The sequence below is a fragment of the Lineus longissimus genome, chromosome 6, assembly GCF_910592395.1.
Source record: "Lineus longissimus chromosome 6, tnLinLong1.2, whole genome shotgun sequence".
Lineage (NCBI taxonomy): Eukaryota > Metazoa > Nemertea > Pilidiophora > Heteronemertea > Lineidae > Lineus > Lineus longissimus.
This window is the reverse complement of record NC_088313.1, coordinates 16,897,496-16,922,242: the sequence shown is the minus strand read 5'-3', so window position 1 is coordinate 16,922,242 and position 24,747 is coordinate 16,897,496. Positions and strand designations below refer to the sequence as shown.

Below are 24,747 nucleotides of genomic sequence, written 5' to 3'. Positions count from 1 at the left end.
AACTACATGTATAAATATTGTTTCAAGAAAAAGACAAGCGCACACGGATTTTGGTTATCTGGTGACGCCAATGATGAGTTGGAACTGATACAAATTGTTTAATAGACCCCTCTTGGCTTTCCAAAATATATACTTTGATAAGTTCCACTTTCGTACATTCAGGTCATGACTGGCAACAAGTTACAAATCAGTGGAACTAAGAGGGAGGACATGACAAAGTGTCTGAACATCATCGAGCCTATTCTTTCGAGCCAAAAAGACATGTTGGTTTTGTGGCCAGGAATCGACGTCATGAGCGCAACTGGATGCAAGAACGTTACCATGGACAGTCCAGGAATGTTCACAACCGCTTCGTACTTTGCATGTAATCCGCAGTATTATTCCTATAACGTGAAAGACTTTAATTGTGTCTTTCGAGGAGCGCCAGGCAAGTAATGTGTCTCTAAAGCATACAGTTGGTACGCATTCTGTGCGATCTTTTTTGTAAAGGCTAGTTTAACTGTAAATGTTGCAATGTTGCCAAATTCTCATAGAATGGCTTCCTAAAGCTTCTTAAATCTGCTGAATTTTAGTCACATATGCTGCCTCCGCCATGAAGACGCTCAAGTTCCATGGAAGTTTTGCTACGTCAACCACCCCAAGTGCATTCTGTCAGATGACGGCCGGGTATTCTTTACATTTTGCTCTCGGTAAAGATCTAAAAGGTATGTTGTCGACACCGTTTCAACAGCTACCTACCTGCAATAACAGTGATGGCACCAAATGTTTGCAGCTTTCTTGAAAAAACGACAAGCACTGAGCCCTCTTGAAAGCTTTTTATTGAGTCTTTTGGCGAGTGACGATAGTGACCTAACATTTAAAGAATTCTACAGCTGAGGTCTTTCTTTGAACAACGACAAGCAGCACTCTTTAAAGCAACTGGTGTTTGAAAGAATTCTAAACTTGTTGTTTTTCTTTTTAAAAAACGACAAGTACCACTACTGCTCTGCGAAGTAGGTTTCAATGAACCAAGGGTCGAGTAAAGTCTCTCAAGAAAACGTAAAATATCATCAGCCCCTTTTTACTAACTTTCCGTTTCCATACCTTTTCCAGCGGCTAGTGCCTTATGCAAACCCTTCGAGAACATTCTATGGCTGCATATGACGTTCGACATGGGAGGAACTGTTACTGATGTAGGTGGAAAAAAATTGGTCTAAAACGTTTAGTCTTCTGGTTAAGTCTTCCCTTCGAACACCTGGATGGAGTATGCATCACACGGTTTCTGGATAATAGAAATTCAACTCTAATTCTGGTCATTTTTACAGAGTAGTTCGTTCGTTCGTTCGTTTTTTAAACCAAAGCATCTTGTAAGTGTGATATACTTCACAGGAGGAGGCCATATGAACAAATCAAACCAGGATTAAAGGCAGCTTTTCTCAACAACGTGTTAATATGTAAAACTTTAAAAAGGTTAATGGCTTTCTCTCGCAGATAAAAACCACCCTAACCCTTCTAATCATGGCTGCATCCTGGTCTGACACGGTCACCGACTTCGATGCATGCTCGACCAAGCTAAAGACAGCATTTGGCAACCGCGCTGAGGTAGACAAGCTCTTCCCCGGTCTTATGACAAGCGAGTACAAGGTTAAAGGTTGTCCAGCTATGACGCTAAAAGCGGTATCGGCGATTGAGATGCAGGATGTCAGCAAGATGTGTACGACTTTGGTGGATCCTAAAGAGAAAGCAATATTTAACAGTGCTACGAGCACTTGCACTTTTCCAAAGGGTAGGTTGCATTTTTGTTGATACGATGATGTTATTTAAATTCCGCTGGCTCTTTTCTGTTAATTTGGACGTGCATGTATAATTTTAAAAAACAACCTACATCCAATTTCGATATCGGGCCACCAATAGTTCTCTTCAAATACTTCATGACTGTATACACTGTCGATGATATATAATGACCAGTCTGTTGCACTATTTGCAGTTGATCCTTGCCCAGCAGGAAAGGCGACGAAATGCCTTGATGATTTCAGCAAGAGCCTGATCAAACTGCTAACAACCAAAAACCCGGATGTTGCCACCCTCTGCGGGTCCATCAGCGCTAACCAAGCCTGTGCCGCCACCGCACCAGCTTTCTGTAGAAACCGGATGGTAGCTGCCATGAAAGTCTACATTTCAAGGGCGAACATGCTATGCGTAACCAAAGAAGGTAACGATAACAATACATCTGGTCACATCTAATAAAATGATGCAGACACCAGTGTAAGGTTCGAGCAGTGCCGGTTTACATCAATGTTCTTGCAACCGAAAACGAATTACGACCAGAGGACATTTGACTTATTCCGAGACGTTCCCTAGCATTGATTATCCATATACTATTTTAACCAAAGGCGGTATCCATTTTGTAGCCAGATTCAAGTTTATATTGTCGCACTTCTGGTTTTCTTTCATAGTTCAGCCCATTGTTCTTTTCATTTTCTGTTGTCTTGTCATTTTCAGGTTGGGTGTCATGGGGCAGTAGTAGCAGTAGCAGCAGCTCTAGCTCAAGTAGTAGTAGTACCAGTGGCGGCGGCAGCAGTAGTGGAGGCAGCACTGGTAGTGGCGGTAGCACAACTGCTGGCGCTGTCACCTTACCAGCAGGTTGTGTAGAAGCTGATGTGCTGCAGTCCATAGAAGACATGAGAAGCCAAGCTGTGAATCTTGTGAAGGATGCGAACCCTTCACCTCAGGGTTGCAGGTGAGGACTAACGTTTAGCATCGGCAAACATTCCATTACTATATGGGCAAAATATTATGCAGAAATATATTCGTCTATTTTGTATTGCATTTTGTCATATAATATAATAATGATAATACTATAAATGTATATTGTTAGAAAGGTTTTTAAGCATTTGGAAGTTTTTTCGTCCAACACATGCCACCCGGTGTTTTTCTAGTAAAAACTCTTGTAATGGTTTCTTTTCTTTAAAAAAAACGCTGAAAAGCCTCGACCATATCAACGAAGCGCATATGTGTGCCGATGAGTGCCAAAAAATCTTTAATGATTCTTCAGAAGCCCAAAAACCTTTATTTCTGAGAGTGTACGCTCGATCAAACTTGTATCATCCAGCATCAACAGAAACAGATGACGTCTAACACATTTTTACAGTGCCCTTCAAGCGGCCATCAGTGCCTTCACACAGAAACTGGTTACGTGTCCAACATTAATGCAAGCATACGCTTACAACCAAAACATGGTGAACTTGAACGCCATAGGCACGGCCTGCCCCGCCGTGATGAAGAATACCATCCTGGGACCGTGTAGCCCCGACGAAGGGGCGATTGGGTCGTGTCTGTCAAAGTTCAAGGCCGTTGCCCTTGACCCCACCAAAGGAACCGCTGGATGCTCGTAAGTTAACAAATATCAATCTCGTTTTGATGTCGTAATAATTTGGTTTAAAGTGCGTGGCGATGGTGATGCACATATAGAATTTTTGCGGGCCAACTGCTCTGGAATTAGAATTCAACTCATCAAAGGACCATTACAAGGATTTGAAACATTTGGTGCTGATCGATTGGAAGGAGTTAGTGATTGATTGATAAAAATGATGGATCTATTTTACAGGCAACGGGGAATGGCATACGGTTGCACAGAATCCCAGGTGCTTGGGTGTCCTGAGATCTACAGGTCGACTTCTCGCAGCCTCACGTCGCAAACTGCTAGTAAGATAAGTGGGTGTGGTGCCTACACGGAAACATGTGACATCACGGCTATCCGGAAGAGTATCGATGACGTCATTGCTTCCGTGGCGGCCATGAAAACTGTGAAACCCACGGCTTCCGTGTGTGGGTGAGTGCAAGTACATTCAGATTTATGACTTGAGATTTATTTAAGAAAAAATCGCACCGATACTTAACTTCTAAGGAATAGTTTGCATAAAAGCCGAGTTTTGGATAAAAGCTGATAATCTTAATTATGAAATTCCATTTTCTTTCAGAGGGGTGAAAAACATGGCCACAGCTAGCATGTCTTTGACAGCAGGCTGTCATCCAGACGTCGTACAGGGTGTGAGAGCTTCACTGGATGGATATACCGCATCGACTAATTATCAATGTTCACCAAGTAAGAACGCATTATAAACTATTCGCTATTGCACTTCGTTGGTTGGTAAAGTGCGCTTTGCTTTGACATGGTAAAGTATTTATTTGAAATGAAATTCGTTGCAGGCATGAGCGCGTGTGGACAGGATCCGGCCATGGGCTGTATCAGGAAGCTTTCAGCTGATATGACTACAGCTTACTTGAATAAAGCAGGGAGTGCGACATTCTGCGGGTGAGACCATTGGTGTTACACTCTTGATAGGACTATCAAGATCAATGAGACGTCAGTCATACTGCACTGATTCAATTCTAACATTTTCATACGATACAAGTGTAATACAAAAAAATCAAGTAAGATCAAATTTTGAAAAAATATATAACAAATAGAATTCTTTAGAAATGAACACAGAGCAAAATTTAGTTCGTTGGTAAAATATATAAATTAAGATGCGGCGCATTAAATTTATTGTAATGAAGGTTGGCTTTGTTTAACATCATATGTTACTGTTTCTCGATAATTTGTGTTCAGGGGAGTTGGCGCATTCGCGGCCGGAATGTGCACTTCTAAAGCGACTGCTGCCTGCAAGGCTGACGCTGCCTACAGCTCAATGTCTGCGGAGGAGGGCAAACTCATTAATGGAGCCAAGAAAGCCTGCAGTGGTAAGCTATCAATTTAGTTTTCACCTGGAGAAATTCCAAGTGGCTGTTTTGATCCGATAAATTTAAAAGTGATGCGACCATTCTTATCGTTTAGTTATGTATGTCCTACCCTCAGCCCTCCCAGAGTCCTTTACTGCAACAGTAAATCATCGTTAGAAACTAAAACATATTTTACTAACGTTTCCTTCTGATATCAAAACAGTCGTGTAGCATACTAATCTGTAATGCGTAAAGCGTAAAGCTACAGACATTAACAATTCTGAAGTTAAAGTTTTATGCCTTGATTTTCTAACTTCATTTAATTTCAATATTTTTTCAGCGACAGCAATGTCAGTTCGTAAGTAACACTTTCCATATTGTATTTCTGATGAATAACAAGAAAACGTAGGAATTGGAATTTTTCGTCATTTTATTCGTCGAAAAACCGTCCCGTCGCCTTCTCCTTCTCCATACACGTCCCCTTCTTTTTACTCACGCACAGATCATCTGTTCGCGTTCAATAGAAGGATTACAGTCAATGCTTGTATCATTCTTCACTCTATTATTTTATGATGTATGAACTGTTGTTCTCGAGTTAAGCTTTGTTTCATCATCAGAACACCCGCTATGCTCCACGAAAGCTGCTAATGACTGGATGGTACGTTTCGCAGATAGATCGCTTTTCGATGGCATTACAGGGAAAACTGACCTCGCGCAGCTTTGTAGGTAAGCAATGAATTCTCAATTCTCATTCTCAATTGTCAGTTGTCAAGTCTAACACATTTCATGATAACGATACATCAAGTAATGATGTTTATCCGCCCCCCCCCCCTCAGAATATAACGGGATTCGTATGAAAGTTAGAAATAACGTTGATTTTTTCCTTTCTTTAGTGCTCTTGCTCTCGCTCTAAACAAGGCCTACGGCACAATGAAGATATGTACTGACGACCACCTCAACGGAGCTAAGGATGCTATGACTGTGTACCAGTCATTGTTGAAGAATAAATGTGTCGGATGGACATGGCCAAACTTTCCATCTGCGCTGAAGGCAAGTAGGATTCCTATGAAGGTTTCCCGTCGATTTCACTCTCGATTCGATTACATCATCAAAAACCTGTGATTACAATACTCAACCGATATCTCCTTTTCTAGGCTCATATCAACATGATGAACATCAGCATGGCTGAAGGAGGCAACGCTTCCAACATTCCCGTCAGGTTCCTGACCAATCCTGTCGCTCTCTGCTACACAATCAAAGACTGCAAGATTGATATCAATCTTGCAATACAGAACAATTTGCCTCCCAAGTAAGCTTATCTGTTAATTCTTGGCCATTTTGAATCAATGTCTTCGATTGATATAATTATACAGACTCGCATTGTACTGTACCTCTTCATTCGTTACCATGCAGCACAAGGATGCATTGAGGTACCTTATGCACAAATCTGTTGCCTCGTCTTTCTATCTTGCCGTAGTCTATTACTAATCACATCAGTCGCAGTCGGTACAACATCGGATAACACCTGCACATAAGCGTTTCCTCATTCACCTTAATTCAGGTTTATAACAACAAAGCAGCCAATTCCGCAGGCGGTCATAGGAAAATATAGCGTCGCCAACGCCAGTGACTACTGCTCCTTCACATTGACCAACGCTACCTACAAGACAGAACAAACAGTACCAGTGGTGGCCTCTATTGACGGCAAGATGGATGGCCAACAGAAAAGGAACTTTATTCTGAAGTACAAGCAAGTCGTTGGTGGGAAGGTCATTGCATCACGTGACATCAGCAGCAAAGAAGCAACTGTCATAGACAAGGATGCCATTGGTTTATGCCAAGCAGTTGGGGATCCCCATATGACGTCATTTGACGGCCTGTAAGTACTGTAGCATTGCAATAAGCAACTTCCATTCTCAAAGATACTGTTGAACCGTATGACAGAGGTGAGCTAAAAGATATTGCACGTAATTAAAAGGAGCATTTATTGTACATTCTGGTGTAATAACTTATATGCCATATTTGTCATCGAAAAACCCATTTGAGTACGCTTTTTGAAGAACCTATTTGAGATATCGCTATGTCATGGTACCGGATCAGGTTCAACAATACGTGCGGTAGGGGTACACGAGTTGTTTATGAAAACTATCACAGTCCTGTGGACCAACCACTTCCGACAATTAACCTCGTCCGAAAACTAAAATATCATTTCTGTTACAGGTACTATCAGAACTATCTCTCAGGGATATTCGTCATGTACAAGCATTCAATAGACAACGCGGAGGTAAATTAATTTTATTCTATCGTATTACAATTTCAGAAGTAACAATATAACGCGTGTTATACCCACCGTAGCACATTGCGACAGAAGGGTGTGCCGACGCTAAAGTAGTGTGTATTGGAAAAAAAATCGTAATTTTGTCGTTATTATGTTCATGATACATGTAATGCGAGATGATAATGATAAACACACGCGATACCAGTAAAATCGCAAAATAGCAATTGCAATAGCACGAATATCAAAGCACATTGCATTGGGAGAGGAGCTTCGTCTTCTCAACTTAAAACGGCTCTGCTCAAAGATGATTCGATCATGAGAGTGAAGAGTTGAGTGCGCGATCAGAATATTCGGAAGCGAGCCTGCTCCTAAATGAGAATACGAGTGAAGAGCGTTCATCCTCAACAGTGTCAATAATATTGATCCAAATTTGGCTCCACAACGGAATGATTCGGGGGTTAATAGTGGCTTGGGTCATCGCGTTGTGCGTTGCGACTCCAAGTTCCGCAAGTGTTCATGGCATGACAACCGCCACAAACTCAGACACATTTTCGCAGCAATCATTGTTCTATGGAAGTGTCCTTACCGATTCATCGGCACAAATTGAGAAGAATACGGTAGACACCTTCACTTGCAACAGTGATGGCCTTCGAAAGGCATCGTGTAGGATATCGGAATCATGGCAAGCTAATTATTGGGCGCAGGTTTTCGAGAGTAAAATACAACTCTTCACTCAAAAATGGGAAAGGACGATACGCATATGTTTTCTTCCTCCCTGTATCTTGTGTGGCATCGTCGGAAACATATGTTCTTTTTTTATCATGGTATCAGTTAAGATGCGGAAGACATCGTATAGTTCGTTCTTAGCTACTTTAGCAGTGTATGATAATTTAGCGTTGACTGTTCGCTTTCTCGGGTACGTCAACTTTATGGCAATGGTAAATGGTGTTGATATTTTTATGGCATTGACATCTGATGTTGCTTGTATTCTTTGTGAGTTTCTCGTCACATCCGTCCACACAATTTGTGGTTGGTTGGTTGTGTTGGTTGCATTAGAACGATTCATCGTTATTACGTTTCCTATCACGGGGAGGAATATATGTACGAAAAAAGCGGCGAACCTCCAGATTTGTATACTTCATGTCAGTACATTTCTCTTGCAATGTTACCATTTCTGGCAAACAAAATACATAATAGGCATAGGATGTGCAATGGAGGCACATCACCAAACATCTCATTACGTCGTAGCAGGAATAATTGTCGTCAACACGCCAGTAGGTTTTACTTTAATCCTGAGTGTTGCCACTGTTTCCTCAATAACATGTCGCCCAAAGATGGAACGAAACTCAGGCAAAGAGGTGAAGATCAGGAAGGTTACGAATATGCTCTTATCATTATCATGCAGTTTTCTTCTACTATCCCTTCCTAACGCTATACTGGCTCATGTCATCCAACTCATTCCACAATATTACACTATTGCAGTTTCTTACATGAACATTTTCGACTTGCTTTGGACAGTAAATTTCAGCATTAACTTCTTTGTTTATATTTTGAGCGGGTCTGATGTCCGAAAGGAATTCGTCCGTTTGGTCTGTAGTCGACAAAAATAGCGAACTTCATATATCAGAATTGACCTTACTTTTGTAATTATTGGAAACTAAAGCGAAAGGCAAATGAGAGTCATTATCATCATCTTACCCACCTTTTATACGCTCGATTACAGGTTCAAATCGTTACCAACAAATGTAAGACATCTGCAACCTGCATTTGCGCGGTGGCCATTAAATCTGGGGATGACGTCATCGTTTTTGACCGTTGCAAGATCCCCGGAGGTGGTGACGTCAAGAGGTTCAGTGCGCCGAATTCAAAACCAGATTCCACGGAATTTAACGAAACTCTCCCATTTAAGCGATGGGCGTTCGTCAAAGGAAATTTGACCACAGGAACGACTGTTTATGAGCAGAACTTCGGCCGCCGAATGCAGGTACGTCAGTTAGTGTTTCGAGTGAGGAACTATTTCTCTTTGCAGGCAAAAACACAAAAACATAAGACATAAACAAATACTTTTAAAGAGGAAAAACGGAATTGTCTTATCTTGTCATATACTGCTATACGTGTTAAGTCTAAACTGTTGACTAAGAAAAATTGATTCATCCGAAGAAAATAGATTTTCTTTGGAATGAAACTTTGGAACAACCTCAATATTTCCACAGGGACTTCGGAAGGTGAAATCTTTTCGATTTGCTCCAGGTTGTCCTTCCCAAAGGCACTGTTGTGACAGTCACAGTAGAAAGCAACACAATGGGCGTACAAATCAAACCCTCTGCGAATGATTTTGGCCAGACCTCGGGTTTGTGCGGCAAATACTCTGGAAAACAAGATGACGATCTCCAAAAACCAGATGGGAAAATGGCCCCATTGCCAGCCAATAGTCTTCATCCGACTGACTTCATACAATCACTGAGGTAGTTTGATATGCAAATGAGACCGTAAAATTCGGAACTAATATCAGCCCTAAACCAAAACCGATAAGAGGTCTCCTCAAGATAATTTGATTCATTTCTAATGACTGCACCGGAAAGTCATCAGATTTAGCTTAACCAGACCACCAGGTTCTTGCAAAAAAAAATCTCCAAGCATAATAATTTGTCACATCTTCCTATCCAATTTAATTTCTGATTTCTTATTCGCATTTGTATTCTACTTAGGGCCTGTATGCAGTAAATATTTCATGTGTTGTCAGGGTTCAACCAGACAAGGCTATCTTCAAGGGTGTCCCACAAGACGGCACACTGAAGGATACAGACCCAACGTATTGTGTGTGTGACGTTGACAAAACGTCTGTTTGCGGTCCGCGTGGCCAGATGATGCTCAAGGACATACACTGGGGTAGGTAGACGACAGTTCAATTAACTTTCGGGGTTTAATAGACATCCAATGGGTCCCGAGAGGAAAATCGGAATCTTAGGAGGTATAGCGCGTCGGGCGGTTCCCTGCAATATTAGTTTCGTGCTAACTGGATATACCTTATAAGCAATCTACGTGACCTCCAGGGACTCATATGTCTTAATTTCCGGAGAAGTTAATCTACTAATGGCATTTCGATAACTGTACGAGTTAGGAAATGCCTGATCTGGAATCATATAGTTTGGATATCGTTTTATTGGAGATTCCATTACATTTGATAGATTCTAACATGAAGGACGTCACCAAAAGCTTGATTACGCAGACGAACGACTACGAAAAGAAATTTGGAAAGATCACAACCGTCCAGGATTATATAGCGACAGTCATCGACCCGAGCTTCGCACCAACAGTGAGTAATCAAGCAACCAACAGTTGATGTTGATTTTCTCTCCGTTACGGTGATGGACACTTCAAGCCTTGAAACTTTCGTTGCTTCATCTGAATGCGGGCTTTTGACCCGCACCAAGTAACATTACTTATGCCTCGATGTTAATTCCTTTTGCAAGAGAAGAAGTATTTCTAATGACGCTGGTATCTATGCATGTATCGAAACTAAAGTAAGGCCTGTAAGCAGTTTTGATCGCACTACCATGGCCAGTGTTATCATACACGTCATCGTGGTCGACGCAGAAAACCTTCAATATCCTTGGTTTCTGACGACAGATTTTCGAGCAATTTTGATATATGTACGGGAAATCATATTTCAGACACAACAGTGGGGAAACGGTGGCTGGACCGAACAGAAGGCCAAGGATTACTGTAATAAATACCTCCAGGGCAAAAACTACGTCAAGACGTGCATGCAAGTCACTTTGATTAATGATGCTATGACCAGCTGTATTGAAGATATAAAGGTACTGTTAGAATTGTGGTTTCTTTCTAATTTGAGCTTTTTCACTCAGCCACGCGCAAAACCGACAGAATTGTCAAACACAAGAACATATACCCGATATGTTGATGACGCTCATTAAGGGATAAGTCTCATAAAAAGTGGGCGAAATTCTTGGATTGGCGACGTTATACTTGCCAATAACCTGGCAGAGTTGCATCATGTGTAATGATCGGTCTGTTAACTGCTTTTCTTTAGATTTAACGTTAAAAGGTTTATTACTTAACGATATCTTCTTCCGGAAATTATGTATGTTTGATAACGATCCGTAGATCTGGCGCATTTGCACCAACCCACATCAATCTTGTTTCAGCTCTCCGGTGGTACGACCTTCTCCTACGATTCACTGGCGGCCTATACCCAACAGTGTTCTAATGTGGTGTCAACGAATTCCACTCTAACAGAGAGCGTCCTTGGGGTCACAGTGATGAACGGTATCCAGCAGGGGGTTTGCCTCAGGGACTGTTCAGGTCACGGAGTTTGTGCCAATGGTATGTGAACTTCTTACCCTCAGTCTTCTAAAATACATGTACATGTGAGTGTTACGCATTTTCAACTTTATATATGCTAAAGTCGACCATGGTAACATCTATCTACATGTATTTCATCATATTTCATCAGGTAAATGTAACTGCAACTCTCCGTGGACAAACGCAGACTGCTCGGCAAATCTGAAGCTCCTGCCGTATAATGCCCAGCTGGAGAAGTTAGGGCTGTGTGACATCAACAAGCTGGCCTGCAAGTCGTGGAAGCTCTATGGCGGCGGCTTGAAACAGAATCAGGATCTAACAGTTGCTTTGGAAAAGGTGACGGTAAGTTAAAATAAAAATATAGGGAGAGTTATTACGAGCATACACACATTAACACATTACATATCAGTCTTGTAAAGTTAATTAGTAGAGTTTGCTCCTTTCGAAGATTTTGCACCGAAAATTTCAAAAGTCTTTTTGGCAATTCTTATTCTCTTTGGGACGTTGAGACCATTAGAACCCCATGTGTTTGCAATCTCTTCATTATTTCAGTGGACAAGTTCTGGTCCTAATCGTACAAATAAAATCCAAACAGTCCCTGGAAAGATTAACTCATTTAGTGAAGCTTCATTTGATGTCCCAGAGCCCGGAAGTAGCTACATCGTTGCCGTAAGCAACGACAAAGGGAAATCATACGGAACATCGCTTCCGTTCATGGTATATAACTCTACAACCGAGGACTGTTTTCCTGCACAGGGCATCTGTATATCCAAGGTGGGTCCGTCGTCAATGTTATTCCCGAACAAGAAATATGTAATGCTCGTAAAAAAGGGCCTACAGACACGATACTGCCTGGATGAAAGTCAGCAGCCATGTTTTTTTAATATATCTCGAAGTGTGTAGAAAGATTAACACTGACATTGACGTTAAGCTATTAAGGCAAGAGCTTGCTAAAAGAAACCCACATTGGTCATCCTCCTTTGTATGCGGTACATTGCACCTCGGCATTAACAGGATGTGCGGTGAATTTGGCAATAACAACATTCATTTTTCTTGTTGTGTGTTCTCGAACTTGGCTTTTATTTCTCATTTACCTTTTCCTTAGGACATTTGCCTCAAAACGCCGAATGCTAAATGCTTTATCGGGTATAGTAATACGACGCTATCCTCAATAGCTACGGATGTGAATGCTTACAAAGCCGCATGTGGGTGAGAATGATTGATTGATACTTTTTCTTGACATTGATGAGCTACAGAAATAGAGCAAGAGCTAATTAAGAAAATACTCAATTGTACCAACTTTGCTAAATTTGAAGAGGGGGCCGCGTATGGAGAAGGAGGCGTCCAGGTTGGAAACGCCGATGTGATTCTTATAAGATTCTTAGTTAAGACCTTATTCAATTTCGTGTACATATGCATGTACATTCTTCACGATTCTTCTTAGCTAAGATCTTTATCTCACAAGAATCATGTCAAGATTGTACGTGTGCATACGGGAAGAGGTCTTTATTTTCTAAGTAAAATATTGTTTTCTTGTTCTCAGTGATCAAACAAAGAAGAAGCAATGCTTGAGTATCGCAACGAAGGACTGCACCAATGAACAGATAGCCCGTATGAATTCGCACTTCTCTGCTCTTGAGAATAACGTACTGGTGACATGTAAAGATCGGTTTTACAGCATCATGAAAGACAACGAAACAAGTACGTCAACCCTTAATATTCCGAATTTCCCCAAATGAATGGGGTAATGTTATTTTGAAAATGAAACTCAACGATATACCAGCCTTGTTCATCATAGATGACCAAATTGCAGCATTTTAACACTACACTGAAAGAAGAGTTAAGTAACCTACGCCTTGCTGCAATTGGTGAGAGCCAAAACAACTTCGAATTCAACCCCCAACTTCAATTGTTTTGAGACGTCACGTTTGCAGGACATAAACTTCATTTTACTGTTTAATTCTTTAGGGCCTGCCGGATGTAACCCAAAGAAGGCTACAGATCTCTTAAACAAGTATCTAGAGTTTGAGTACAAGGTTCTTCTCACCCGGACTACTTCCGGGAAGCCATCTCAGGGAGCTTGCAAGTAAGACATAAATGGGTGATGAAGTTTCTCTCGATTTCTAAAACCACTTGAAGCATCTTAGAATATGAATGTTTGACACAGTTACCAGAGATGACAATTAGCTACCTGAGCAATCGGTAATGGCATAATCTTCTTCATTCAAGGAAATTCGAAGACATCCTTAAATACATTGAACCCATGGTAGAACCTTGTAAAGAAGTGACTAAGGCCCGCGTGGCACAGGCTCTCACCTACCCGAGGGCAATCTTTAACAGTTCCTGTTCTTCTCTGAAGTGGCCAAAGTGGAAAACACTCATGGTAAATACAGTTTGATTCCATTATTCTCTGTTTTATGACCACCAGAAGTCAAAGTCGTACTTTTGCCTGCAGATTATTTTAAGAGACAAAAGCACTTACATGTAGCTAACCGGTGTTCATTTAACAGCAACTGGAAGAGTTAAGTTTCGCATTCCATCAGTCCTTGTATAAACAAATGATACTTCCCATTATCATTCACATTGTGTCTGCTTCTGGAGGTCTAGTCAACTTGTTGCTCGACAAGTTAACCTACAGTGATGTAACCAAAGTAGCATTGAAGGCAGTTTTTGTTACTCTGTAAGAGGAATATGACTTCGTCGGTAAACGAGTTTCTAACTCTACTAATATTTCAGGAACTAGACTTTTGTCAAGTGAGCGATAACTACGAGTTGTTGCAGAATTACACTAGAACATTGAATAACATCATGCCAGATAAAACGTATGACTGGACTACTATATGTAGGTAGGTACCGCTGATTTGATACATTGGCCACTGGAGCTATTGAGGGTAGATTGACAGAATCACCAATATTTACGAACTTGATCAAATACTAGTAGGTGCCAACAAGACAATCAGTGAGATCACTGTCAGTTCACCTCACGGTATGCAGAAGTGATGGATAACGTACGACAGCGACTAACCTATTCTGAAAAACTGGACCCTGAAATAGTATCTATCATATTCATAAACTCTGTCTTATGTCTTGCCTGAAGCAAATATGCACCCGATATGGCAACTATCCTCAAGAACACGTCCATGTGTAACGCCACACAGATGGCCACTATCACGAAGATGGGCAAGGCGACACAGAAGGCCCTTGCTGCTAAATGTGCAGCTACGAATCAAAGGCCCCTAACGGAGCCGTCAACATGTAATGTCAAGGAGGCCGCTGCAGAGCTGTCAAACGCCCTCCATAATGTCACCCACGACTTGGTTAATGAAAGGAATAAAGATAAACTCTGTATGTAAGTATACCATTTTCATTTATTATACTAGCAGCCGTGACAGAAAGGGTGCTTTGGAAGATCAACTGTTCTGTGCACAAAGGCATCATATCGGCCCTTCAATATGCATCTTCGTCCAGTCTTGAACTTTCTTGCCATAAAAACACCTAACTCAGAGATATAACACGTACGCTTTCAAACATGTAAGATTATTCATGCAATTCTACGTCTCACTTCCAAACTCGATCATTCTGACAGGAACTACGTCACAGCGGACCTTGGTGCCAAACAGAAGATGTCCACCTGTTCCAGCCAATCAAAGCAAGCTTTAGACGACACCATCAAGTATGATAATGAGATGCTGCTGCCTCAATCCTGTCCAAATTATTCTCCTGTTCCTTGGCCTGTGAATCGAACGGCAAACCTGGTACGTAGAATAAGATTCAACTTAAACAAAAAATCAAGAATGTTCTCTGTCGGAGATCCTCTTTTACTGGTATCTGAAAATTAATGTACAACAGAGAGAGGTGAAGAGTGTCTCATTGCCATATTGTACATTTTACGGACACATTTTACTGAGAAATTATAACTAGTACTACTATAGGAGTACTGGTAGACAAGAGTATTGTCATATTGTATTTGCAATTTCCTTCAGGTGACAGTTGAGCCACCACCTCTCCCTGGCATTACGATTGAAGAGGGAAAGCAAAGTTCTGGCGGCGTCGTTGTAAAATGGAAGAAAGATCCAGCTACTGTGTGCGGGAGTGCTAAGGATTGTTCTCTGGTCGTGGAGGTTGGGATTCCGAAGTCTCACACGGATCCGAGTGTACCGTAGGTTGACCGAAAACAAACCGTTGGTTGATCGCTTACCGCCGACCCACATGATCTTTCGATTGTCAGTAGTTGCCCTGTAAACCATCCTAAATTACTGAAGTCCACCGGCAACCAAATTGCAATCCACGTGGTCGACAGTATGGCATGAAATCACTTGCCTTTCCTCTTCTGGTAACAGCCATGAAAGTCATAATACCGCCCTTTATTACAGGCGAATAGAAAATACCATTCCACAGACCAAGATAGCCTGGCCATCGTCGCCACCTCCAAAAGATGGTGGTTGCGCTCAGGCAGTCACAGCAACAAACTGGAAAAAGATGCATTTCCCTATCTATTCAAATATGGATATGTTGTACGATCAAACCAAGACCCGCCATGTTGTGGTGCGATATAAAAAGAGGATCGGAGGAAAGGAAGTGGCGTCGGAAGAAATAGGGAGAGTGCAGGTAATTGATTGGTGACGCTGCTGGCTAGAAGAAGCCAGTTCGGTGTCACTAGATTTTAAGTTAATTCATTCTAAAGTTTCATTGTCTCAAGAATTGAAACGGTAACAGATTCCTGTAAATATGTTGGAAGTGTTTGTTCCCTTCCCCCTAGATTGATCACCTTATACACCCTGTACGTTTTCTTGCAGATAAATGCCAAGAACGTGGACACGAAGGCAGTTTGTAAGATTGTTGGCGATATGAACACAAGAACCTTTGATGGTTTGTAAGTACTTTTATCGCTCTTTAGCATAATGATTCTTGACCAACCCATTCGTCTAGTTCTTCGAGAACGACAGACGTTTTTGACAGTGAGTTCCTTCTCCTCATCAATTGCAGGTTTTATACTAACTTCCAGACGGGATTCTTCGTTGCTTACAAGCACAAGACGTTGCCGTATCAGGTGCAAATAGCAGTTACAGAATGCGAACCTAAGACCACCTGCATATGCGCCGTAGCTGTGCAATCCGAGGATGACGTGTACGTGGTCGACCGATGCAGGAAGCCCGCGGGAGTCTATGGTGGAGCCTGCAGCCCCGGGCCATGCCCAAGTGCAACGAAACCTCTACTGCGGACGAAGATGTTCAGGAATGGTTTACTGACGCCGTGGACCAAGATATTGAATAGGCAAGGTGGTCATGATTACAAAGTGGTCTTGCCGACCACTATGACAGTGGATATCCTTGTCACGGAGACTGCTTTGAATCTTATTATCAACCCATCGCCGAAGGATATGGCAAATAGTCAAGGTTGGTACCAACAAAAATCATTTTGTGTTTAATTTTTTGTTTGTGGAATCTTCCCCATACTTCACGAATTGTAGAGTTACAACTACAAAGATACATTCAAATGCAAGCATTTTCTTTCCGACCGCTTCATAATCTTGAAATTTTGATGGCTGACTAACTTCAGCCTTACCCTCGTATGGCCTCGACAGAACAACTACATGTACTTGTCAAAGTGGCGCCATCCTCGGCAGATCGAGCGTCGCCACGTCAATTATGGGCTCCCCTTCTCCACACCTCTGTCGAAGGTTGGTGCCGACAACGGTATATGATATATAAGTCCCGTTCCTAAGATTATTATACAACCAGCCTCTGAATTCCCATTACAATATATTCCAGGCCTCTGCGGCTTCTACGATGAGAAAACGTCCAATGACTTCCTTGAAAAAAGCGGAACGACCCTACCGATCAATGGAAACTGGTCAAGCAGCAGTGAACCAAAAAAGTTCATTGAATCATGGAAGTAAGTTTGCAGAAACCATCTTGTTCCTCAACGCTTCCCAAAAGCCGCCCTCTCTCCAAACATGTTCCCAAACCTAACCGAATGCCTCTGTCTTGTCCATATGAGTAGCCTATCAATAGATTAAGTACCACAGAGGCGTTGAGACTATTTAAGTTTTTGTATTTGTTTTCCGCAAGAAACGTGATTCTGAGATAGTATCTTCATTTTCTTCTCAGGCTTCCTAGTGACAAGAACAGTATCTTCTATGGAGTGGCTCCGATTATTCACCGAGACGAGACCTACTGTAGCTGCTCATTGACTGGGACGATAGTCACTCCTGATTGCACAACGAGCCCTGGAAGCTACAAATATGTCAACTGGGGTAAGAAAATCATGACAGGGCGATACGACACTGACTGAGGCATTCAATCAGCAATGATTGTCCGTGGTGCTCCTACTATTCTTGAGATGAAATCATTCAAAATTGGGCACGTGTGCAGCTGAGCTCCATGGACCAAATGGAAATTGCCATAAAGAGCAGCTACCAATCTTTCTTAAATTCTGGTTTGCTGGCGCTACAATCTGAAGCAGCAAGTTTACTGTATTTGATTACCTACTTCTCCCAATGTCTACGATCTTCTCTACTTCCTTATAGATAAAACGTTTAAGGATGTCACCAGTCTTGTCAACGCTACGAGTGATCCACCTAAATCGGGAACCGTCCATTTAGGGAGTGGTTACCACACTATAATACACCCAACGAACCCGCAGATAAATGTCACGACGACGCCACCTCCACCAAGTGTATGTATAGGCAAGGTTTCATGAAGTTGTTCAGTGAAGTCACTCTTTGCTGTCTATGGCTGTCGATGTCAAAATGTCTTAGGCCACCCAGCAATGGCAACCGAAAGTGCGTAGTCTGATAACGAAATGGACTTGCTCTTCATGATAATAAGTTCCGTAAGTGGGAGAGTAGGGAAACAATGACCCTTGCCATTTATTTTCTGAACTCACGCAATTATACCTTGAATGCACGCATTTTTAACTTAAGTACTCGGGCTTAATTAATTTCAGGACATGAAATTACCGAATGGTAAATGGAAGAAGGAACAAGATGTCATCGATTACTGCAAAACCCTAATGAACAACGTTGCCTACAAGAACACCCTTCAGCGCTGTAAGGACGTGCCGGGGTCGACCGAGAAGGATATAGTGGTCCCCTGCACAAATAGTATTAAGGTGAGGTAGCGTCAGTTAAGTAATCTCAATCCCAATTTTCATGTACTTGAACACATTTATCTTGGGTTTTAAATGTTATACTTTAGACATGTGGATTGCCACAGCATTTCATAGCTCACCCTTCTCTGCGATTCCTTTAGCGCACAGGTAAGGAGAGCTACGCTCAGGACTCCATTGCCTCTGCCATAGAGAGTTGTCGCAACAACCTCGTCAAAATGCCGACGAATACCAGCACGCCATGGCCTGTACCGCAGCCGTTGAAGACATGTCCTGCCAATTGTAACGGGAAGGGCAAATGTGTAAATGGTAAGTACATTTCCTCACCTGGAACACAGATGTTTCTCTCTTCTGTGATCTTGATATCAGTAAGATATTGAACGACACATCATCCTTTTCTTTCTTCCGTGCAACTGGTGCCAATTGGCTAATTGGTCTAGCGGCGCCGTATTCGACCAATATCATCAACATTTATAGCTAACGTAATTCATCCAAAGCAAAGTTGACAAGAAACGTGATGCTCTCCTTTAGATAACGACAATACTTCGTCGCCACAACAACCTGGTCAAGAATAATCTTGTAAGCTTGTTGTATTTGAATTCCAGCAAAATGTCAATGTGACGCTGGATATGAATACAACGACTGCTCCATCAAAACTACAGACCCAACTAAGTTCATTCGGATGGACAGGAATGGCACTTGCGACACAAGGAAGCAGAACTGTTCCGTTTTCACTGTTCAAGGCGAGAACATTCGACCGAATTCGTCTTGTGTATTTGAGGGAATTAAGGTAGGTTGATTCTTTACAGAGTTGATTACTTCGTATCGTAAAACAAAATGACACACACTTATGTTAAATTTTTGTTTAACATGTTGGCAGACTTCGCCTTTGCTTCTCCCTTAATAAAAATTGATTGAGAATTATTTAATGTAGACCTATATTTGAATACTGTTACTTGAGTTTGTTATTTTCAGGTATTTGAGCACAAAAAGTACGAAAAGACAGGAAGCATTTCCCTACTACCAGCCGTCGTCAACAGCAAGAATGAAATAACATGCCTCGGAAAGGACCCAGCTAAACCAGGATTCATTCACCCACCAACTAGCGAACTCCTGAAGAAATATCCACAAGGAATATCCAGGGATAAGATTCTCTTTCCTCTACCGGGTACCACGCCTAGTCCGTCCTGGCTGCACGTCGGGCCAGCCCACATGCCGTTTGATTCTCTCTGCTTCGATTGTAATCCGAAGGATGTAACATGCAAACGACAGGTAAGATATCTTTACCCAGGAAAACATGTTTCATTCTGCGACATCAAGAAATATACGAATAATGAACAACTCTTCAACCCTTACAATAAGACGACATCCTACTGTACAGTACTGCGTTTACATCTACGAGATTTCTTGAGCACCAGTAGAATCTTCTGTGAAGTATGATGTAAAAATGGTATTGGTAATACAGTAACGTCTATCAATTTTTTTTGATTTCAGAAAAAAGGCTGTTTTACGTATGACAAATGCTTTGGCCCTGGAGAAGGCGTTCCAGAGAAGTGTGTTGTGTGTGATCCGGCTAGCTCCATTTATCGTCTCGTGCCAAATAAAGGTAAGCATGGTGATACAAAAATTGCACTACAGTCGCAGAAAGCACTGTCGACAATCACACAGTTATTATATTACAGGGAAGACGAGTCCATTGACCATCTTCATTGTTATCAAGGGTGGTCAGTTCCGTTTGGCCAGGAGGACTAACAATCCTTGTTCTTATATGCATTATATGCAATAACATCTTCTTTTCACAGCGCAAGGGTGTGGTGGCTTGAACGAAAGTGGCTATGACAAGAAGAAGAAAGAGGACTTCGCCTGGTGGATCTTGCTGATTTTGTTGGCAATCCTTCTCCTTGCAGCCCTCATTCTACTGTGTCTTCTGTGCTGCTGTTGCAAGTGAGTGCTATGCTTAGAGATCATGTATATTATGTTTCACCGGCATTTTCTCGTTCTTGTCATTTATTTCGTTTTTTCTATCATTCAAGTGCTATACATAGCCTGTCACCCCTTGTTACATTGTGATAGTTGACGGACATATGAGGATTTGTTTTTTATTCCACTCGGCTTAATGCAGCCATGGAAAGAAGAAACGTAGAGAACAAAAACCACTGCACTAATACTAGAATTCATCAACCCTGGCATCGACTGGATTGACCGACATCGGTGACGCAACGATGCGGCAGTTGCTGCAGACCGGTTTCCCTGACTGCTTCCTCGAGACTTGGTAACTCCGAGGCAAAAAAACTGTGTCTGAAACTTTTTGTGTTATATATCTCTACGTGATCCATTTCCAGGAAAAGGAAGAAGAAAGATGAAAAGCCTGCAGCAGCTGCAGCAGGAGGTGTAGCAGCTGAAAAATCATCTATATTTGCAGGAATGTAAGTAGAATAAACTAAAACATGTATGTTACGCGTAGGGGATATGTTAGCGTTGTACCTCCGACAGGAGGACTATTTGCTTGGCAATGCATCTTAGTCTGTTTTAACGCCGTACCTTAATGTCATTAAGCAACTGTCGGGCACTAAAAGCTTTGTATCGCTGGCTTCCAACATGTTACCCGGTTCTTTACCTTCGAGGAGAATGATTTATTTCAAGAGTTGGATTTCCTGGTTTAGGTTTTTGAAGTATTTCTGTATTTTATAGTACGCCGTTGTACTGCACTGACTACACTAAGTCCGGGAAAAGCTCGATGGGAGTCGGCGCAGCCAGCATGGCCAGTACGGAAGGTTGTTCCACCCAGGGAGCCCAGACATTTATAACGCCAACCGGACAAGCAAGAGTACGGTATGTGAACATCTCCACTTGTGATGAGTTCACTTGTTCTGGTTTCTGAATGTGAAATAGCTGAATTACACAAAATCCAGCTACTTTTTAGTTGGAAACATATCTACAGTCTCTTGGAACTCCTGGCGACCGAAAACTAACTGCAGCCACTGTTCACTAATCCGGGCTACACTGTTTGGAAAGTAAGCATGTCCATGAACAATGCCAGCCCAAGTCAAATACCGTCAACAATGAAAGACTGTTCTTTTGTCAACCCCTATAATTGCATTATGTAAGGCACACCTAAGACCTTTAGTTGTGTTCAACATTCCGTTCAAGGCGGAAGGCCTTGGGTCTGAATGCTGGGCACAGCTGTACTTTGAGCAAACGAGAAAAAGTTCGGTATTTCTTTATATTCGTAAAGGGAATCTGAAGACACTGCAAGACAAAGCTGCAGCTGGTGCTATGATCAAGGAGGGCCCCTTGTATTATTTACAGTATGTTTAACAAGTAGGATATTGTCTCATTTTTTGCAGGTTTCCTGGAAGCGATCATCAATCCAGTGCAGATTACCAAAATCCGGTCGACGTTCCATGCAACATCACAGCTGTTACCTCAAGTAGCTTTAGAGCTGCCGGGGGAGGAGGTGGAGATGGAGTCTGTGGTGGCGTTGGTGGTCGTGGTGACAGTAATGCTGGTACCTCAAGTACGTTTAGAGCTCGTGGAGATGCAGTCGGTGGTGGTGTTGGTGGCCCTGGTGCCATTAATGCAGTGACCTCAAGTACGTTAAGAGCTGCCGGACGAAGAGGTGGAGGTGCTGGTGGTGGTGCGGTTGGTGGTGGCGTTGATGGTCATGGTGCCATCAATGTTCATACCACAGGTACGTTTACACCTTCCAGAACAGGTAGTAGAAGGGCGGGTGGTGCTGGTGGAGGTAGTGCTGGTGGTGGAGCTGGGAGTGCCGCTGTGGTTGGTGGTCCAGGCAGCATTGCAGCTGAGACCATGAGTACGTTTAGAGCTGCCGGAACAAGAAGTAGAGGGGCGGATGGTGCCGGTGGAGGAACCGCTGGTGGTGCTCGTGCTGGTGGTGGAACTAGGAGTGCCGCTGTGGCTGGTGGTCCGGATAGCATTGCAGCTGTGACCGTGAGAACGTTTGGGGCTGGCGGTCGAGGAGGTGCCAATTATGAAGGAGCTGGAAGTGCTGGTGGATACGGCGATGGTGAAGGTGTTTGTATAGCAGATGCCAGAGTGGGGACGTCAGCTTTAAAAGGTTACCCCGATGATTATGATCAGTCTGACTATTATCAGGGTGTCGACAGTGGTGGAGGTGGTTTCGTTGCAAGGAGTGAAAGCTTTGGAGAAGAGGTAGCAGAGCAGGTGCCTCACAGTCGAACTTGGTTGTACAGCGAAGGGCGACAGGATGGACCAACCAGTGACTTGGATGTTGTCAGGCCAGGCGTTGATTCTTCTAATGTGGCTGCGGCAAGAGAGGGCGGTGCATCAGCTAATTGGCCAGAATCCTATGGTAAACCAGAACGCCATACAACGGACTACATGGAGCCCAAAACAAACTTTGAATACTTTGTGCGTCAGAACAATGATCATTTGCAAAACGACGACTGGGCTCACGGCGACCCCAATACTGTCGGGGATAATGTGGCACAGAACGGAGTGACACTGAGCAGCCGGAGTGTCTTGAGCCCGTTACCAAACATCGCAGTCTCGCATCCCAATGATTCATTTGCTGGGAGGGTAAGTTCGGAGTACGGCTACCTGGATGAATACAACACGGACACCAACTCCAGACGCTCAAAGCCCTGCACAACTGATGAAATCGGTGATGCCATGGACCTAGATAACTCATTCAGCAACGCGACCTCTATCTACGAGGCAAACATTAATGGTAAACCCTCGTCTAACAACGCCAAGGTTTTCCTCGGTGGGTTGGTGGCAGGGAAACTTATCAAACGTGCGCGTCACGATGAAGTGCCGTTGCACAATACCTACCCTCATCCCAACGATATGAACATCAATCCACTATTTGTTGATGATGACGGAGCGCGTGCTGCAGACTATGGCTACCTCGATGTCATGCCATCTGGGCAGACGATCTCACAAGGGTCACCTTACGAGTTTTCGCGAACAGCCTACAACACCAACGTCCCAATGTACTCGACGATATCTTCCAGTCAAATACAGGCACCTATGCAGGCTTCCGTACCAATACAGGGGTCTATGCCAATGCAGCAGGTTATGATGGACCAGGGACCAACCTTCGTGCAACCCGGAGCACATGTGATGGTCCAGGCGCCAACCCAAACCATGCAGCAACCAGCGTACTACGCCCAGAATCAGCCCTATATGATGGCCATGGATTCTTCACTGAGTCCCCAGGTCAGACGCATCTACCAACCTCAAATGCAGTCAGCGTATGCTGGCAGTAACGCCTCATACGGGGCTAGTAGTGCTACATCCTTGCTCACTCCCGGGGCGAGTCGCTACGCCACTCAGAGCAGCCGTGGCTTACTCCTGCGAGAGGCTGCAGCTCGTCTGAGGCGGGATATGGACAACCAACGGGCTTCGCAAGTGTCAAACCTGCCTAGTCACCTGGACGATGACGAATACTATTTCGTGTCCTCGAATGGCCTTGATAAGCTTCACATTCCTGCTGAAAACGTTGAGGAGTACGTGTACGAAATGGTTTAGGATGGACACCGGGATTGAGAGTGAGACTGATTCTATCATTATACTGACATTACTCTAAGTGGACATATAGTCTGCACAATACCGCTTTACTGCAAGTTGCCAATCATACCTTTATCGTGGCGTATTATAGTGGGATATTTTTAATAAAACCTTCGCTTGCACCAATCCGTTATACCAGTAAGTTATAATCTTTCTCATATAGCAACGTTTTGGTAACACCCAGTGCATGATTTGGCCTTAGACTCAATATTCAATTCTGATACGAAGGCTTATCGGAAACCAGGGCCGTAGCAAGAGAAAGGCAGGGGCACAAGCCTTGCTGAGATGTGTAGCATTTTGAGGGCAAAAAGATGTACTTCGCCCCTCCTCTGCCACAGGCCGGGAAAATTATATTGTCAGGCTTTGGACTGAGCGATTAGTGTGTAGGTTTGGTCAGGCGAGTTGGTTTGTCCGAGATATGCATTCAGGCAAACTTGGATGTCAAGCCAAATACAAGCTCCCGAATCAATGAGTCAAACTTGATCTAACCCGGGTTGCCGAATCTACTGGTCGAGGGTGTGCATTTCTGTTTGCATCCGTTAACGATAGCTGGCCATAAGAAGAATGTATATGTCCATATATGTGTAGTCAATTGTGCAACAGTTAACGGCACTGTTAAATCGTATGCATGTATCTGGCAATTCAATGTAGTGGGCATTAAATATGTTTCAAAACATCAGTAGTTATTTCCTTGTGAAGCCCATCCAGAACCGGTCCCAATCATCCCAAAGATGACTATGATCACTTTTGTCTCGATTGGGAAACATTTCTGCCAT

General features: G+C 42.9%; 3 protein-coding genes across 3 annotated transcripts; all 3 read left to right on the top strand.

The window, feature by feature from the left end:
• Window positions 1–1,497: 1,497 nt before the first annotated feature.
• LOC135490015 (serine-rich adhesin for platelets-like) lies at window positions 1,498–4,739 on the top strand. Its single transcript, XM_064775661.1, has 8 exons — window positions 1,498–1,765; window positions 1,967–2,191; window positions 2,482–2,719; window positions 3,131–3,370; window positions 3,587–3,811; window positions 3,960–4,084; window positions 4,189–4,294; window positions 4,592–4,739. Exons 1-8 carry the CDS (start codon window positions 1,498–1,500, stop codon window positions 4,737–4,739), a joined length of 1,575 nt encoding a protein of 524 aa, XP_064631731.1.
• Window positions 4,740–12,633: 7,894 nt separating this feature from the next.
• Window positions 12,634–14,658, top strand: LOC135490014 (uncharacterized). The gene is made up of 6 exons (XM_064775660.1): window positions 12,634–12,653; window positions 12,849–13,006; window positions 13,274–13,391; window positions 13,535–13,688; window positions 14,042–14,151; window positions 14,403–14,658. The coding sequence occupies exons 1-6, from the start codon at window positions 12,634–12,636 to the stop codon at window positions 14,656–14,658; spliced, it is 816 nt and encodes a 271-aa protein (XP_064631730.1).
• Window positions 14,659–15,808: 1,150 nt separating this feature from the next.
• On the top strand, window positions 15,809–24,637 carry LOC135490013 (uncharacterized). The gene is made up of 15 exons (XM_064775659.1): window positions 15,809–15,913; window positions 16,102–16,178; window positions 16,292–16,701; window positions 17,077–17,200; window positions 17,416–17,561; window positions 17,835–17,983; window positions 18,254–18,418; window positions 18,559–18,724; window positions 19,021–19,205; window positions 19,391–19,687; window positions 19,910–20,021; window positions 20,218–20,359; window positions 20,758–20,841; window positions 21,107–21,247; window positions 21,763–24,637. The coding sequence occupies exons 1-15, from the start codon at window positions 15,809–15,811 to the stop codon at window positions 23,930–23,932; spliced, it is 4,473 nt and encodes a 1,490-aa protein (XP_064631729.1). The 3' UTR covers window positions 23,933–24,637.
• The last annotated feature ends 110 nt before the right edge of the window (window positions 24,638–24,747 follow it).